Source organism: Myiozetetes cayanensis, unplaced genomic scaffold (assembly GCF_022539395.1).
Source record: "Myiozetetes cayanensis isolate MyiCay16 unplaced genomic scaffold, myiCay2020 scf55, whole genome shotgun sequence".
In the NCBI taxonomy this organism is placed as follows: domain Eukaryota; kingdom Metazoa; phylum Chordata; class Aves; order Passeriformes; family Tyrannidae; genus Myiozetetes; species Myiozetetes cayanensis.
The window spans coordinates 63982-81315 of NW_026087798.1; the positions used below are offsets into that span (position 1 = coordinate 63982).

Here is a 17334-nt window from a genome sequence, read left to right on the forward strand (position 1 = left end):
GCCCCGCCCATTACGGGCGTGATCTAAAAGATCCAGGCATTTGATTGGCTGTTAGGGGGTTAACCGCGCCCCTCTCGTGGGGAGGGCGGGGCTCAGCTGCGGAACGGCAGTGGAGGGCGGGACTAAAGGGGCCTTCCCACGCTATCATTGGTGGAGCTCTCCCCGCCGGTGCGCAGTGATTGGTCTGCCGGGCGAGGGCCGCGCGCTGATTGGCTGTCGCGCGGAGGGGGCTCTGCCGGGCCGTGGCCCCCGCGCGGAGCGATCGCGGGAGGAGGAGAAAGGGGGGCCAAAAAGGGACCCCCGGGACCCCCCGGTGAGTGCAGGACACCCCTCGGGACACCCCGCGGACACCCCTGGGACCGGCCCGGAGGGCGGGAGGGGGCGGGGGAGGCGCGGTTGGGGCCTGGCCGAGGGGGTCTCGTGAGGGAGTGAGGGGGCACTGAGGGTCTCTTTAGGGAGGCTGAGGGGCCTTGTGAGGATTTGGGGGGGCTGAGGGATCTCTTGATGAGTTGGGGGTGTCTGAAGGAGTCAGAGGCGCCTTGTGAAGGTTTGGGGGAGTCAGAGGGGGCTTCGTGTGGGGTTGGGGTGCTGGGGGACCTTATAGGGGGTCTGAGGAGTCCAGTCATGGGGGTGGGTGAGGATTTGGGGAGGGTGTGAGGGTACTTGTGAGGGGGGTGGAGGGAACTTATGGGAGGTCTTAGGGACTTTATGAGGATCTGGGGGGGCTGAGGAGCTTTGCCAGCCCAAGGGGGTGACAGGAATTTTGGAGTTGTGAAGTGGCTCCCAAATCCCCAGGGACTGGGGTTTTCCCTTCCTTTGGTCGTTATTCCCAACAGTTAACGCAGTGAAAAATGATGATGATGTTCCCCCCAGACCCCCTCGAAGTTCCTGGGTTTAGCACAGATTCTCACCCTCCCCATCCACTCAGGGATTTCTCCATGGCACATCCAGGCAGCAGGATATGGAGAGTCTTTTCCAGAGCCTGATTCCCACTTTTCTAGAGCTTAAATCCCACTTTTCCAGAGTCTAATTCCCACTTTCCCCACCCCCGTGGGTGCTGCTCTTGTCCCAGCCCGTTGTTGAGAGAGCCAAGTTGTGGTCCATTCCCTGTGGAAACACAGATTCCAGAGGGATGGAAAGGGAAACATGGGATTTAATTCCATGTGGAGAAGGGGGAAGATTCTGATTAGGATGTGGGAATTGTCCCTGAGGTGCTTTCTGGTGTCATTGTCCCCCCTCTAGGGGTCCTGAGGGTGAGATTTGAGGGGTCCCAGCTTGGGATTGGAGGAAAACTTGGAAAACCAGGAAAAATGGCTGAAAATTCCCTTCCAACTTCCCAAGCGCTTGGCCTCAGTGTCCCACCAGATATTTTGGGATTTTGAGGGGTTTAGGATTATTTTTTCCTCATTCTGGGCTGTGTTTCCCACTGGATGCTCCCACAGGAAAGCTCTGGCTGCCACATCTTCCCTGGGAGGTTTTTCCTTGGGTTCCGTGATCCCAGAGATCTTTTCCAGCATAAAAATGGTTCTTTTGGAAGATGTTGAGGTTTTTTCCCCTCAAAAGTTGCAGGTGGAGAGTCTGGAGAGTTTGGGATCTTTCCTTTCCCTCTTTCTTTCCCTTCTTTCTTGCCCGTCTTTCCCTTCCCTTTTTTCCTTCTTCTTTTCCCTCACCCTCTTTCCTCTTCCTTTTCCCTTCCTTTCCCTTTCCTTTTTTCCTGTTCTTTTTTCCCTTCTCCCTTATTTCCCCCTTTTCCCTTTCCCTCCACTTCTCTGAACGCCAGTTTTACCCCTTTGAAGCAGGAAAACGTGTCCCAGTTACCTCATAAAAGATGGATGTGGGATGATTCCTCATTCCTGGCCGTGCCTGGAATAACTCCAGACAATAAACGCGTGGATTTCCCTGGAATACAGACACCTCATTATCTCCCACCTTCCACTTCCCCCCCCCCACCAGGCCCCAGGAGGAACATTAAAGAATTATTCCTTTAAAATCCTGAGATGGGGTTTGGTATTCCAGGAGCACCTTTGGGATGGGAAAAGCCACTGGAATCGGCCTTTCCTTGTGTTTAAAAGGCTTATGAAAACTGATTATCCTGATTTTTTTAGGGCGAAAAAACCTGATTCTCCTGATTTTTTGGGGGGGAAAACCCCTGCAATTCCAGGCAGGCTTCCTTCCTTTGCAGTAAAATCCCTGGATTGATGCATTCTGTGTCTGTTTTGGGGCTAAAATACTTGCTTTTGGGTCAGAACCCACCAAGGGGTATGTGAAAAGAAGGCATTTGAACTTCATGTGTTTTGGGGGAGAAAAAAATCCCAAAGTATAGGGTTTAAATTTCCTGGGAATTCAGCAGAATTTGGGATAAAACTGGAGCTGGGAGTTCTAAACATGAAAAACCTTCCTACCACAGCACAGAAATTTGGACTGTTGGGGTGTTAAATCTTTGTATATTTTATTTAAGTGTTATTTATATAAATCTATAATATATTTTATATATTTATGCATTTTATTTCCTGCCCAGAATTCCCTTTTCCAAACCCTCATCCCAGCCCTGGGTGTGTTTATTCCCCCCTTCCCACTTAAATCCTGTTTATTGTCCTCCTTTAAACTGAATGAAACTCTTATTTTTTGGCTGTTCAGGTGGAAATTTGGGGGGGGATTTTTGAGCTTCCCCGGAAACTTCACAGGCAATTTGTGGTTTTTTTCCAGCTCTTTGGGAGGACTTTGAGGTGTTTTTTTTGTGAGAAATCCCTGGATTTTTAGTGTCTTATCCCATTTTTTAGTCAGGATTTAATTCCTTGTGCTCCACGGGGGGGTCAGGGCCCACCTGGGGCCTCCAGAGTGTTGGAAATTGGATTTTTTATTGAAAAATAATTAGAAAATGCCAATTTCTGTGTACTCAGGGATGATCCCCAAGATGGAAATAAGCTGGAATATGAGGTCCCATAATTCCAGAGCCAGTTATCCACACGGTCCTTTCCAGGAGACCAAAACACCCCCAAAACCCCCAATTTTTGTTTAATTCTTTCAAACACCAGTGTTTTCAGCTGAATCTCCCTGAGCCCGATAAAAACCCAGACAAATTTCTCCCTTTTTTCACTTTTCCACCCAAATTTTCCTTGAATAATCAGTCTGGATGGAGCAAAAACAGCTCTGGAACTGGGAGTTTGGGAATTGGGTTTTTTTTTTTTACTTACTGGCTGAGAATTTTAACTGTTTTCCTTCTGATAACAGTCCCCTGTAACACTCCTCTGCATTTCCATGGGATTTGGGGAAGTTTCCTGCAGGAATTTGGTTGTTCCAGCCAGATTTGGGTTGTTTTGGTCCACGTAAATTCCCTTAAAAAAACCACTATTTGTTTGAAATACGGATTTTTGGGGCAGTTTTGGGGCTTTCCTGTGTCTCCGTAACCACCCCCCCCGCCATGTTAATTCCTCTTTTCCCGCTGAATTCCCACTCGGATTTAGGGGGGTTTTTTTCAGCCCTTTATGTTGAAAATTCCCACCTAAAACCGGTTAGGAATTCCAGGGATCTGCTGTGTTCCAGGAGCTTTATCAGGTGAAATATTAATTCATATTAATTAATTATCAAGAATTAGCCATTTGATCCCATTTTATCCATCCCTGTGCTTTCACTCCCATTCCCAATATTGCATTTTCTCCTCAAAATTCCCTTTTCCAAACCCTCATTTGTTCTACCCCTCTAAATTTCTGTTGATTTTCCTCCTTTAAACTGCACAAAACTCTGTTTTTTGACTGCTCAGGTGGGAATTTTGGGGAGATTTTTGAACTTTCTCCAAAAATTCCACGGACAACTCATATTTTTTCCAGCTTTTATATGAACTTCAAGATGTTTTTGGCCCGATTTGCTCCTGGGATGTCCCTGCAGAGGCACTTTTTAAACATCCCTTTGTTCCACGAATTAAACCCCAGGGAATTAAAGCACTCCCAAGGTGCTCCAAACCCCTCATGCCCAGGCATTCCCACCATTTTTATTCCCAAAAATAAGATTATAAAGGGGATTTTAGGCTTGGTTTTACTGAATTGCTGCGTTTTAAGCCTGGCTTTAGGTTTAAAGCCCTTCCAAAGGGTTCTAAAGCTGGGATCAGAGGTCGGGGCGGGAGCTCCAGCCTTTCCTAAGCTCCGGCTTTATCTGGAATCTGAAGGTTTTCCTGGCACAGCATTTCCTGGTTGTGGCCACAGAGCAAAGCAGGGAAGTGAAACTGGGCTGGAATCCCTCGGATCCCCCTGAAATTCCCAATTCCAGACTTGCTTTTAAGGGATGAAGGAGTTTTAATTGGGAAAAGCTGAAGGCAGGAGTTTAATCCCTTCCTTTTGGGACTCTTTCCAGGTAAAAAATTCCTTTTCCTGTTTTGCTTTGTTTTGTTTTGTTTTTTTTTTTTCTTTTTTGGTACCGACAGGAGGGTTGATTTCGTCTGGGATTTCAATCATTGGGATTCACTCCTCAGGAATAAGTTTGGGAGCTTGGAAGGGAAGTCCAGAGTGGAAAAGACTGGTTTTAAATCCAAACCCTGTCCCTGTTCCTGGAGCATTCCTGAGATTTGTGAATCCTTACGAAAAATTCCTAGGACTTGTCAATGCTTAAAAAAAATTCCCTTGGCACTTTTTAATCCTTAAAAGCAATCCTGATCCAGGGGGTAGTTAATCCTGCAGCAAATTCGCTGTCAGGTCATTCCTGCCCCTTTTCCCACCAGGGACAAACTCTCCCAATATCCCAAATATTTTGTGCCCCGAGATCCCTCTGTTTTCCAGAGGAAAATGAGAATTTTGGGATCTGTTTTGCACAGAAAATGGGAATTTTGGGAGCTTTTCCCCTGCTCCATCGGGAGGTTTATCCCAGAGCCGGATCTATTGTTCCCTCACCTTTGGATCCTGGTCTTTGTTTAACCCTTATCCTGCTTCTTTTTTTTTTCCCCAAGGAAAATCCTCCCCTGGAATTCTCACCTTGGAGGGTGGGTTGTGCACCTTGAAAGAAGCAGGAAGGAGTTAAATTTGGGGGTCTTTAGGTGCTGGTGGCAGGATTTTGCCTTTCCTGGGGGAATCAATCCTGAAATCCAGGAGTTTGGGTTGTCCCTGGGTGGGATTTGATCCCGAAATGTTGGGATTTGTGGCAGTTTTTATTGTTTTAGTTCAAATCTAGATTTTTTCCACTCACTGTTAGGGGTTTAAAGTGGCTTTAAATTCAAGAGTTGAACTGAAGCAAATCCAAAGGGATTTGGGGCTTTATGGATATGTTATGGATAATTTATAATGGAATAAAGTTCATATTACATAAAATTTATGTTGAGTATAATTTATGTGTTTATATTAAGCAAAAAGTATATAATACAAAATATAGATTACATTGAATAAAATCTGTATAGCATAGAATATACATTATATAAAATTCATATAGAAAATATCTATAACAAAAATAATATATATTATATATATACAAAATAATGTTAAAAATATATAAGATTTATTTTATGTACAAATTATGTGCTATAAAATTTAGAGTATAACATTTCTGTGCTATAAAATTCATAGTTGAATAATTTCTGTGATATAAAACTATATTAACAAAAGCTATATGAAATTAGATATAATATGTGGAGGTTATTTGATATGGAATTTACTTTATATGCTGTTTAAGTTATGAAAATTTATATATTAAAAATTATTACATTTATATTGTAAACATTATGATATATAACGTTGCATGCAATTACCGTATATTAAATTCTATAATATATAAATTAAAGTGTATAAATAATAGTGATTATAGGCAATATTTTATAGCATTATTTGTAATATTTCCAATATTTAATATCATTAATAACACATAAATTAAACCTATGTAATAAATAGAAATTTATATCTATTTTTAGCTGTTTTTTTCCCTACCTGGCTCTTTTATCCCTTTCAAAGCCCAACTCCTTAAAAACCCCTGGAAACTCCTGGGAACACTTTGCCTCCCAACCCAGCAATTCCCTCCTCTCATCCCTTATTTTTGTTCCACCTTTTCTCTTCCAGAAATTCCACTTGGAGCTGGGACAGAACCTCCTTCAGGAAGGAGCTGCTCTGCCTGTCCCTACATTCCCGACAGCTCCAGGCCCCTGGACTGGGAATTTTCCTCCCCAGTCCCCAAAACCTCTCAGAATTCCCATTATTTCCTCCCTTTTTGTAGCTGAATTTGGGGCTGAAAATGTCTAAAAAGCAGAACACAAAAGGTAAGACGTGACAGGATCAAACCTTCCCTTTTCCACCCTGCCCAGGGCTGGTGATTCCCAAGTTTTTTAATTGGGAAAAGGCCTCGTTCCTACCCCGTTCCCTGGGGAGCCTCTGGGGCCTCTCTGACAGCTTCTTGTCACCATCTCGGTGACATCCCGGGACCTTCTGGGCTCGGTGACATTTTTAGGAGCATTTCAACTTCCCGCTCGGACAGCTGTGACTTCCAGGCTCTAATGGGAATATCTCAGCCTTTCCACAGGCAGCAGGAGTGAAAAGAGCAGGAAAAAATGAGGATATTGAGGGAAAAAACAGCAGCTGGGAAGTAGCAGAGCTGGACTTTGTGGGTTTTTTGGGATCCCAGTGGTGAAATCCCATTGCTGGGCCTGGATTTAGGGAGTGCTTTGGTTCCTTATGGATTAATTCTCCCCAGATTTGGTCATGTTTTCCACAGAATTTGGGATTTTAAGACAGGATTCCTCCTTGGAGTGGCTCATGGGAGCCCATTCCTAGGAGTCCAGTCAAGGAATGAGCCGAGATTTGGGGTGGGAAGGCTCAGGCCTTGGAAAAACACTTCCCTCTTGGAAAAACACCTCAAATGAACCCTCTCCAAGCCTTTTTTTCCTTGGGTGTGGTACCAGGAGCAGTTTTCTCCCTCCAAACCCACCTTTCTCTGCCACCTCAGAGCTGATTCCAGGGGATTCTTTGTGTGGAATATTAATTCCAGAGGGTGTTTGTGTGTCGGGAGGTCACATTTTCTCTTTATTTGCACCGACTAATTAATAATTTAAGGCTCCTGAGTTGACAATTCCCGTCCTTTCCCTCCTGGAAGAGCTTTTGTTCTCTATGCATAAAGTGGTTATTTCCAGAGGCTTTGTCACAGAATTGCCACCGATCTGAGGAGCCCTGAGCTGGATTCAGGGAATTAGTCCTGGAAATTGGGATATGGGATCATTTGGGAGTGGTTTTCAATGGTTGTGTTGGAGTTTGAGCCCTTGGAATCATTTAAGGAGTTGAGGAATGGAGTCGGTTCCATGTGCTGAGGGAAAATCCCACCTGGGAAAGGAATTGAGGGGTCTGGGAGGGGAAAAACAAGGGGGAAACTGAGGGAAAAGATGGGAAGTTGAGGGAAAACATTGGGAAGTAGTTATTTTGAAGGAATTCAGGCTCTGACCAGAGGGAAAATCTGGCTTTTCCTGAGCTGGGGAAGGAGCTTTTCCTGGCGCAGGGAAGAATCTTTTCCCAACACAAGGAAGGATCTTTCCCTTTCCACAAAAATGCAAATTCCGAGCTCTTGAGTCCTGGCGGCCGCGTTTGAAATTCCGTCCCTTCCTGGGGAGCCCCTGGTGCCAGCAGATCCCATTAAGGATTCCTGGGAGCACATCCAGGGCCATATCCAGCGGGTTTGGGGTTGGCTCAGGCGCATAATTTTTGCATGAGAAGTGTCTGAACTCCGGGAGGATTTGGGGCCGGAGCAAAGCAGCCAGAGAGGGAATGTAGAAGGAGCTCCCTGCCCTGGGAATCCCAGTACTTCCAGCTGGGAATAGGCACTTCCCAGGGCTCAGGGAGCCTCTTTAATGTCCTGGGTGATGATTTGGGATCAGTCTGGACAAGGGGATGGAGGCACCTTCAGGATGGTACCGAGTTGGGCGGGATGTGGGAAGGGACAGAGGGATGGGCCAGGCTGGATCCTTGGGATCCTGGAATTCTGGGATTCCTTCCCCAGGATCCTCCGTGGCTGTTCTGCTGTGAAAGTTTTGGGGGAAAACATCGTTAATTCCCACTGTTGAGATGAGGTTGGAGCTCTTTGGAAGATGAAGGGCTGGAATGGGGAGTGACATGTCGGGGGTGGGAATGTGGCTCCAGCCAGGGGGCTTTGAGGGATTTATCCTCTCAGAATCCAGGGCTGACCTTTCCATCATTCCCAGGGTTCTGTCACTGTGTTTGGAGCTGTGGGGGAGGAAAAGCTCCATCAATGTCTGGGAGTCAATGGGGCGTCTCCGACCCACGTCCTGCTTATTTACAGGAGGGGAGGGGATGCGCCAGCGGCTCTGGGATATCAGGAATGTCGGTGGGGATGGAGCAGGGAGGGCCAGGACACAGCCAGGGACACCGGAGGGGCTCTGCAGGAGAACTGGGGAGTGGGATGCCTCAAATCATGGGGATTTGCCAAGGAAAAGGGATCTGGGTGTGGTTTACTGGGACAGAAATGGTGGGAACTGGTGGTTCAGATCTCAGGAGGGAACAGGTGTCATGGAATCTCTGGGGAGTCCTGGAATTATGGAGGTTGGAAGAGCCCCCTCAAACAATGGGATTTGGTGTCTGAGGGGACTTTTCCAGCCTTAATAATTCCATGACTCCCTGGAAAGGGGGTGGTGGTGCCAAATGGGATCATTCCAAACCTCCGGGTCCTGTTTTTGTCCCCTCCAAGGCCCTTCCTGAGCCCTAAACCACCATATTTTATCCCAGAAAACCACAGCAACATCCCTTTTCCTTCTTAAAATCTGAATTAGACCTGCCTGGCAGGAAATCCCCCTGGGAATGGCTGGGGATGTGCAGATTTATGTGACCTTTCGGATGTCAGTGATGGCTCGTCTCCGTTTATGGGTCTCTTGGAGCATCCAAACATTCCCTGGGAGCTCCTGGAACACAAACTGCTGGATCTTCATTCCCATTTATCAGTCTGGATGCCACTGGTGTCTCCAGGAGGAGGAAATTGGTATCCAAGGGCTGCTCCAGAGGCTCCTTAACTCTTTGCTGCTGGGATCAGGGGGAGGTTTGATGTGGGAATGAGGGGTGGGAATGGTCATTGTTCATCCCAGTCTCTGCTCTGGAGGACCCCAGGGAAAGGCTGGAGCTGTGACAGGGGAGGGTTTAGGCTGGATTTTGGGATAAATCCAACCCCCAGGGGTTGGTGGGACCCTGGAACTGCTTCCCAGGGAAGGAGGAGGCTCCAAACCTACCAGAGCTGAGGGAAAGGCTCTGAAAAGTTGAGATTTTGGGAATTAGAGTGTCCTGAGCAGGACTCAGAGCTGGACTTTCCATATTCCAGAGGTCATGGAGGGTTTGGACAATGCTCTCAGGTGCTGGGATTTTGGGATTAGTGGGATTTGGGGGTCCACGTTCTCCTTGGCACAGTTATTTAGGACTTTCCTTGTCCTTTTCCCACAGATCCTTCGGGATTTATCTTTGATGTTCAATCCAACACTGTGATGGCCCAGGGAGGGACCTTTGAGAACATGAAGGAAAAGGTAAAGGAGCCTTTGGAATCTTTATTCTGGATAAATCATCTCCCACAACCCAAATTCCAGCCACTTTTCCATGTTTTTCCCCCTAGATTGGAGCTGTCCGAGCGATTGTTCCCAACAGGAGCAACAACGAGATTGTCTTGGTCCTGCAGCACTTTGACAACTGTGTGGATAAAACAGTCCAGGCCTTCATGGAAGGTGGGAATTCTGGGATTTGGGATGGAATGTGAGGTGTAGAAGGTTCATCCCATGTTTGTGGACAGGGATTTGATGCCCAAACCTGTGAAATGGCAGAAATTTTGGGAGATTTTTTTTCCTCAGAAACGGGGATTTTTCCCCTGGAAAATGGGATTTTTCCCCCCCAAAAGTGGGATTTTTCCCCTGTATCCCAAGGGGGCAACATCTCAACTGGGAATTCCCAAAGCCCAACTCAAACCCCTCCTTTAATTCCATCAACCAGGAGATTTGAAACTTGGTTTTCCAGGTGTGGAAGCACCTCCAAGTGTCTAGGAAGGACCTGGAATGCTCCTTTTCCCACCTCTCATCCCTGTTTTCCTTTACAGGGAATGCCAGTGAGGTGCTGAAGGAATGGACTGTGACAGGCAAAAAAAAGGTACCACTTCTTAAATATTCCCTAAAACCTTTGGAATTCGGGGGATCCAGTTGGGAATGGTGGGAAAGGGAATCCCAAGGGGAATTTAATCTGCATCTTTTGGGGACCTGGCACAGAAATTCCCTGTTTTCTTCTGGGATTCTCATGAGATTTCCCATGAGATTCCTGTGATTTTCCATGGCATTCCTGTGGGATTTTCCAGCCAAAATTCCCTCCAGGAATCACAAATCCCCTCAGGAATCACAACTAACATGTTTTTTTTTCTCCTCGAAATTCCCAGAACAAAAAGAAGAAACCCAAACCCAAACTTCCCAGTGGTTCCAGCCCTGCCCTCCCAGCCCCTGGAAAACCAGTTTCCCCCGGAGAGGAGACCCCAGGAAACTGGGAAAAGGGGGGAATGAACGGATTCCATGTGAACGGCTGCGCCCAGGACACAGAATCCGTGGATTCCCTGAGCGAGGGCCTGGATGGGATGTCGATGGATGGCAGGGAAGTGGATGGTCAGTGCTAGAAAGCTGGGAATAGGAACAGTGGGGAGGGGCTGAAGGGCATTTTAGGGGCTTTTCCTTGGGTTTGGGCCTAAATCCTGATTTTCTGGCGGGTTTTTTGGGGGATGTTTTTGGGTCCTAAGTCCCAATTTTTCCAGGTGTTTTTTCAGCACAGCCTTGATTTTCTGGGAGGGCTTTTCCTTGATTTTGGGTCCCAAATCCTGATTTTTGCTGGATTTTTTGGGCTCAGAGTTTGCCTTTCCCCAGCAGAGCCGAGCCTAAGGAATGGACTGTCTGACCCGGACCCCCCAAGGCTCCCTATATCCCCCCCCAGGGCTCTGCCCACCTCCCACCCTGAGTCCCGGGAAGAGGCTCCGGTGTCACCCCCTGGCAGGAAAATGGGTAAGGACACAAAACCTTGGGAATGTGGAGGTGTCATAGGGTTTGGAGCAGCTCCTGGAGGAGGAGAGGCCTTGGGAGCTGGGCTTGGTTAGGCCAGACTGGGAGGGGAACTCATCAATCTGTAAAATATGTCAGATAACCATAAAAATACAGGAAAAGCTGCTCAAGCCTTGGATAATTGAGGGAAAACCATAAACCTATGGATTCATGGTATGGTCTGGGTTGGGAGGGGCATTAAAGATGATCCAGTACGAACCCCTGCCCTGGACAGGGGCACCTCCCATAGTCCAGGTTCTTCCTCCTCCTCCACCCAGCACAGCAGAAATTCCAGCACTTTCTCTGAAGCAGGGAGAGCTCATCCCTTCCCCCCCACATCCTATCACATCCCGGGGCTGTTCCTGAGAACCTGTGAAGGGTCAGGCTGGGGCTGTGACAACGAGTGACAACAAGTGACAGTCCTGGAGGGGGTTCCCCTCCCCTTTTTGGGGTGTTTTGTCCAAATCTGGGATGTGACAATAACAGGGAGGGACAGGAGGGACCTGGAGACCCCCCGGTGACCGGGGAGGTTGTGCCAGGGGGGATCGGAGGCGGAGTTCAGGGAATGGTGGAACAAGAGCCATAATTTCACTTGGCAGGAGCCAAACTCTGCCCCCAGGACCTGAAACAACGGGTCCTGTCACCTCCTGGTGGAGGCTTTTCATCCCTTGGAGAATCCAGACATTCAATCCCAGAGAAATCATGGATTTCCCATCCCTGGCAGTGTCCCAGGCCAGGCTGGAGCCACCTGGGATAGTGGGAGATGTCCCAGTGGAGGTGGAACTGGATGAGCTTCAAGGTCCCTCCTGTTCCGAGGTCCCAAACTGTTCCATAATTCCTTGAAGTTCCCTTCCTCAGACAAACAGTTGGTCTCCCTTGTGCTGGGCTTTGCAGCAGCCTGGGCTTTGGTCATCTCCAGCCTAAATCCAGCTCAGGGTTGCGTTTAATCCCCGCTATATTTTTGGAACACCCCTTCCCATGCCAGCGGGAAGGATGCAGGGCTGGAACTGCCCATTCCCTCCCGTTGCAGGGTCGAACATTGAGAAGTCGGTGAAGGACCTGCAGCGCTGCTCCGTGTCCCTGGCGCGCTACCGGGCCCTGCTCAAGGAGGAGATGGACACGTCCATCAGGAAGATGAAGCAGGTCTTTGCTGAGCTCCAGAGCAGGTGGGTGGGAATCTGAGTGTGGATCCTGCTCCTGGGATGGCTGGATTTGGTTGTCCCGGGGGGTTTTGGCTACACCACCCGCTGGGAGAGTCCCAGGATGGTGGGAGGTATTGCTGCCTATGGAACCGGATGGGCTTGAACGTCCTTCCCAGCCAAAACATTCCATGAATTCATGACAAACCAACCAGGTCTGTGTCTTGGCTTGCCCTCTGAGCTGAGCTGGAAGAAGAAATTTTGGGATGTGGAAGGAGAAGTTTTGGGAGTTTGTGGCCTGTTCCTGCCTGTCCTTGAGGAACAAACATTCCCATTCCAAACCCTTGAATTAGGCTTGACTGTGATGTCACCAGGGAGGTCTAAAAACACATGGAAAGCCTTGTTTCTGCATTTTAATCCAGGCTTAAACTGTGCCCCCTCTGTGTAATTAGTGCTGGGGTTTAATTGGGGCTGGGTTTGATGTTTGGAGCAGCTGATTGAACCCAGCCCTGAGAAACTGCACAAATATTGGGTTTGGGGGAAGAAAATATGCATTAAACAAGAAAATATCCATAAAACCCTGCCTTGGGTTGACAAGGAGCTGAAATCCTGCTCCCACATCCCAGGATTTCAGCAGCTCTTGGTGTCAAAACTGTTTGTGTCAAAAACCTGACAGTTTTAAATTATTAAAACCAAGAATTTAAAGCCTTTTAGCCAGTTTTGGCTGCTCATTGTGGCCTTGTCCTTGTGCTCCTGCAGCATTCCCATCGGGAAGTGCTTCCCTGAAGGAAGTGTTTGGGTTTTTTTCCAGACTTAAAATCAGCTGAAAATCATTCAAAAATGGGAATAAATGAGTCTGGAACTTCCCTGAGGGTTGGGGTTGAAGGTGCCCAGGGGGTTTTGGGGTCTCTGGGCTGATCCTGGAGAATTTCCAGAGGGAATTTGAGTCTTTTTCCAGCTATGTAGTCTATATTATATAATTATATATATTGACATACATTATTATATATAATACACAGAATATATTATACTTTTGATAATATCTTATAATTATCTGTACTGTGTTATTATCTATATTGTAAAATATTGCCTGTATTATTATCAAAATTCTGTATTATTAGAGGGAGGGTTTAAGGGTTTTTTTAACCTCTCCACACAAATTCCACGTGTAAAAACCTTCTCCCAGGTCTGGAAAACATCCTTCCCTCGGTTAACTGGGATTAATCCTGGTTTTTATTCCTGGCTAACAAGGAATAATCCTGGGAACAGGATGAGGCCGTGAGACTGTTCCTGCGTCTTAATTAATCATTAGTTAAGGAATATTTAATTAACCCACATTCCCACCCTTCTCCAGTTCCGGGAATTCCAGATGCCCACACAGAGATGGGCAGGAGGGAAAGGGAACCTGTGGGAGGGGAAGATCCAGGTGCGAACACTCTGGGAATGGCCTGAAATGGCTGGGAATTAATTAATTAAGGCTGGAAATGGCTGGGAATTAATTAATAAGGCCACATTCCCCCCTCCTCCACCAGCTCCCGGAATTCCTGCCCTTTCCAGGGGGCACTGGGGCACCTATGGGTGCTGCAGATCCAGGTGTGGCCACTCTGGGAATTCCTGGGAGCAGGGAGAAGCCTCATTCCCAAGACTGCCCCTTCTCTGCCCTGGAAAAAGGCAGGAGGAGGGAGCCATAAATCACCAGAAGCAGCCAAATGTCAGAGCTGCTGTTCCAGGGAATTGTGGAGATTGATCCCCCTCCCTCCCAGGGAAGGGGGGTTGGTATTTCAGTGCCTCAGACAGGGACTAAATTAAACATTCTGCCCATTTCCAATGCTTTTCCCTCAAAAAGGTGAGGGATGAAGGGCTGACCCCGCTGTCCCCTGGTGGCTCTGAGCGGGGAGCAGGGACAGGAGGGTTTGGGCTTTTGTAGTCAGGAATGAAAAGGGAAATGAGCCCAATTAAAGGGCTGGATTTGAATTCTTGACTCACCTGGAGCAGTGGGAACCAGGAATGGGGGCAGAGAGGGCTTAGGGGGGCTGGGGTCTGTCTGGGAGCCAGTTCCTGCACAGAGCCAGACTGGGGGGACTGGGATTCCTTCGGGGTTTGTTGGCACCCGAGGGAATGGGTGGGAAAGGCTCTGGAGTGGGAGCAGAGAGATGTGGTGATCCCGGGGGCTCTGAGAGGGTTGCACCTTACCTGGGGGGCTGTGCCTCAGCTGAGGAACCCCCGGCTCACCTGAGGGATATGAGGTCACCGGGGTGGGCTCGGGGTGACCTGAGGGGGCTCTGGGACGCCTAAAGGGGCTCTGGGGTTGTGCCCTGCTCTGAAGTCCCTTGAGTGTCCCCTGTGTGTCCCAAAGGGTTAGGGCCCTGCGGGGCTCCAGGTGCCCTGTGGGGCTCACAGTTCCTACTCTCCAGTTCATCCTCCTGCCCCCAACTTCGCCCCCAGCTCTCTGCTCCCAGTTCCTGCTCCCACCTCTTCCTTGTCCCAGTTCCTGTTCCCCAATTTCTTCTGCTCCCCAGTTCCTCCCTGTCCCCCCTCTCCCCTTCCCATTCCAGCCCAGTCTGGGGCTCTCCAGCCACTTCCCGCGGTTCCAGCTCCACCTGCTGGTGTGTCCCGGCTGGATCCTCCTCCTGGAGCCTTTCCCTGCCCTCTCCAGCACTAAATCTTTTCCCTGTTTTCCACAGCCTCATGGACCGAGAGGTGGCTTTGCTGGCCGAGATGGACAAAGTGAAGGCAGAAGCAAGTAAGGGACTGTTCCTGGAGGGGTTTTCCAGGATTTCCCTCCTGTTTCCATCATTCCCAAACACCTCAAGACCATCACGCCTCCCCAGAGGGTGGAAATTCCTGAAATCCTGAGAGTCCTGAGGATGGAAACAGCTTTTCTGCTCACTTTTAGGGTCCCTCCCAACCTAAACCATTCCAGAAAATTCCATGAAATTCCCTTCAGGGTTTATCCTACATCTCACCTCTCAAGATATGGGGGATGGCGGGATTTCCCCAACAGTATATGGGACAAATCTTATGGAAAAGACCCAAATTTCAGAGGTGGCAAAGGGACAGAGCTGCTCCCAGCGTCCCTCCTAGAGCTTCCACCTCTGGTTTGGTGCCTGTTTGGAGCTGGAATTACCCCAGGGAGGGCCTGGGGGGTCAGAGGGGTGGTTTTTCCCTGATCCAGGGCTGTTTTCCAGTGGAGATCCTGGTGGGGAGGCAGAGGAGGGCAGAGGCCTTGCGGAAACTCACGGAAGGGGCTGCGCGGATGTCGGAGGAGCAGCTGCTGGAGCTCAGGGCTGACATCAAGGTGGGCCCTGGGGGGGCACCTTGGATTCCAAACACCTTTGGATTCCAAACAGAATTTAAAATGGTTTTGTAGAATCCTGATTTCATCCCAGCACCTGGGGAAAGTTCTGCCTTCCCTAAATTCCCTGAAACCCCTCTTGTCCTGGGCTGAACCAGGAGAGTCTCCCCTGTCCAGAACAGAACCAGGAGGATCTTCCTGTTCCCATTCCCAGCCCAAATCCCCCCCTTTTTCCCTGCTTTTGCAGCACTTTGTGAGCGAGCGCAAGTACGACGAGGAGCTGGCCAGGGCTGGCAGGTTCACCTGCGACTTGGAGGGGCTCAAGAGGAGCATCACCTGCTTCGGCCAAGGTGGGGCTGGGGGCTCCTGGGACCCCCGTGCTGGGCTCACTCACCTGAGTCCCTCCATCTGCTCCCCAGAGTATCCTGTCCAGTGTCCCAGTGAACCCAGCCCCTCTGACCCCTCCCCTGCTGTCTCTGTTCCAGTGTCCCACCCCAAGACCAGCTATTCCAGCCGCTCCCGCTGCAGCTCCGGCCCCCCTGGGGCCCCCCTGGGCCTCCCTAGTGCCTCCCCCACCCCCAGCACGGCCGGAAAACCCCTGGGACCCATGGAGGGGGCTCTGGGGGACACAGCGGAGGGCCGGCCCCGGCCCCCCCAAGAGGTGGGTCTGGAGAGGGTATGGGGGGTTCTGGGGATCCCACCCCCTGTCCGGGGAGGGTCTGGAGGGTTCCCTGGATAGATTGACCCCATGGATTTGCGGTTCAGGGGAGGGGGCTGTTTTAGGGGGGTCCAGGATTTGGGTGTTCCCAGAGCGGGATTTGGGGGTCCAGGAGAGGGAGTTTTGGGGGTGGGTCCCTGTTCTTACCTCCCCCTCCATTCCCAGCCTTCCCAGCGGATCCGGAGGGTGGGAGCAGGACCCCGAGCCCCGACCCCGCGGCACAACGGCCCCCCTGGGCCCCCCAACAGCGGGACCCAGCCTGGCCCCCGCGAGCCCCCAACCCCGGGCCCCCTCAGCCCCCCGAGGGGGGCTCCCCCCACGGAGACCCCGAAGGAGCCGTACTGAGAGAGCGAATTCCTGAGGAAAACTCCAGGATCCCGCCGGGGGGGGGGTCCCAGCCACGTTTACAATTCCCGTTCTGTGCCATTTTTCCCCCTTTCTCTCCCCCCTCCTGGTCTGTTCCGTGTTGTCCCACTGGGATTTGGGGGTCCAGGACACCCCAGTGCTGCCATCGTCCCTTCCACCTCCCTTTTTCCTTCCTCTCCATCTCAAAAATCCCTCGCGCTGGAAGCGAGGAGGAGTGGGGAAGGAGGAGGGGGCTCTGACCCCCCCCCAGGATCTGGAATGTTCTCCTCTGGGAACTGGGGAGTCCCCTCTGTCTCCCCCAGATCTGGGATGTCCCCAGACCCTCGGGGATCTGAGGTGTCCCCCCAGGATCTGGAATGTTCCCCTTGGGATCTGGGGGGGTTCCCTCTGTGATTTGGATTTCTCTCCATGTCCCTCCAGGCTCTGGAATGTTCCCTGTGGGATCTGAGGTGTCCCCTCTGTGACTAGGGGAGTCCTCTCTGTGTCCGTTGGGATTCGGGGGGGGGTTCCCTCAGCTGCACATTTGGGGTTTTTCCCTAGATTTTCTTTAGGGAATTTCCTTCATTCCCATGCCAGTTCCTGCCCCCCCCCCCTCAAATCCCCACCACAGCAACACCCAGGAGCAAATCCCAGACATTCCTGGGAACAGGGACAGTAAATCCACATGGGGGAGGGCTGGGAGGGGTCCCCAACTTTGCTCCCCCCACACACACACTTTTTCCATGTTTTTTTTTTTCCAAGTTTGATTTTTTGTTTTTTTTCTTTAATTAATTAAAACTTCAGAACAAATTAATTCAATGAA

The 17334-nt window shown here is 49.9% G+C and overlaps 1 protein-coding gene across 3 annotated transcripts; it reads left to right on the top strand.

Annotated features, from left to right (window-relative positions):
* The first annotated feature begins 1 nt into the window (after window position 1).
* SPATS2 (spermatogenesis associated serine rich 2) lies at window positions 2-17334 on the top strand. Of its 3 annotated transcripts, none has more exons than XM_050334521.1 (13): window positions 2-313; window positions 6033-6229; window positions 9399-9478; window positions 9565-9673; window positions 10039-10088; window positions 10369-10588; window positions 10844-10978; window positions 12045-12180; window positions 14838-14896; window positions 15342-15451; window positions 15696-15798; window positions 15934-16109; window positions 16332-17334. In XM_050334521.1, exons 2-13 carry the CDS (start codon window positions 6205-6207, stop codon window positions 16509-16511), a joined length of 1383 nt encoding a protein of 460 aa, XP_050190478.1. In that variant the 5' UTR covers window positions 2-313; window positions 6033-6204; the 3' UTR covers window positions 16512-17334. The 3 variants fall into 3 exon arrangements, with proteins under 3 accessions (XP_050190478.1, XP_050190480.1, XP_050190479.1); XM_050334523.1 differs by having other exon boundaries at window positions 10847-10978; XM_050334522.1 differs by lacking the exon at window positions 2-313 and adding an exon at window positions 686-4347.

Excerpts from the sequence above, each read along its gene's own strand:
- SPATS2 (XM_050334521.1), top strand. The coding sequence starts at position 6,205 with ATGTCTAAAAAGCAGAACACAAAAG. Across the intron at positions 9,674-10,038 it reads AGTCCAGGCCTTCATGGAAG|GGAATGCCAGTGAGGTGCTG; the intron begins GTGGGAATTCTG and ends TTTCCTTTACAG. Across the intron at positions 12,181-14,837 it reads TTTGCTGAGCTCCAGAGCAG|CCTCATGGACCGAGAGGTGG; the intron begins GTGGGTGGGAAT and ends TGTTTTCCACAG.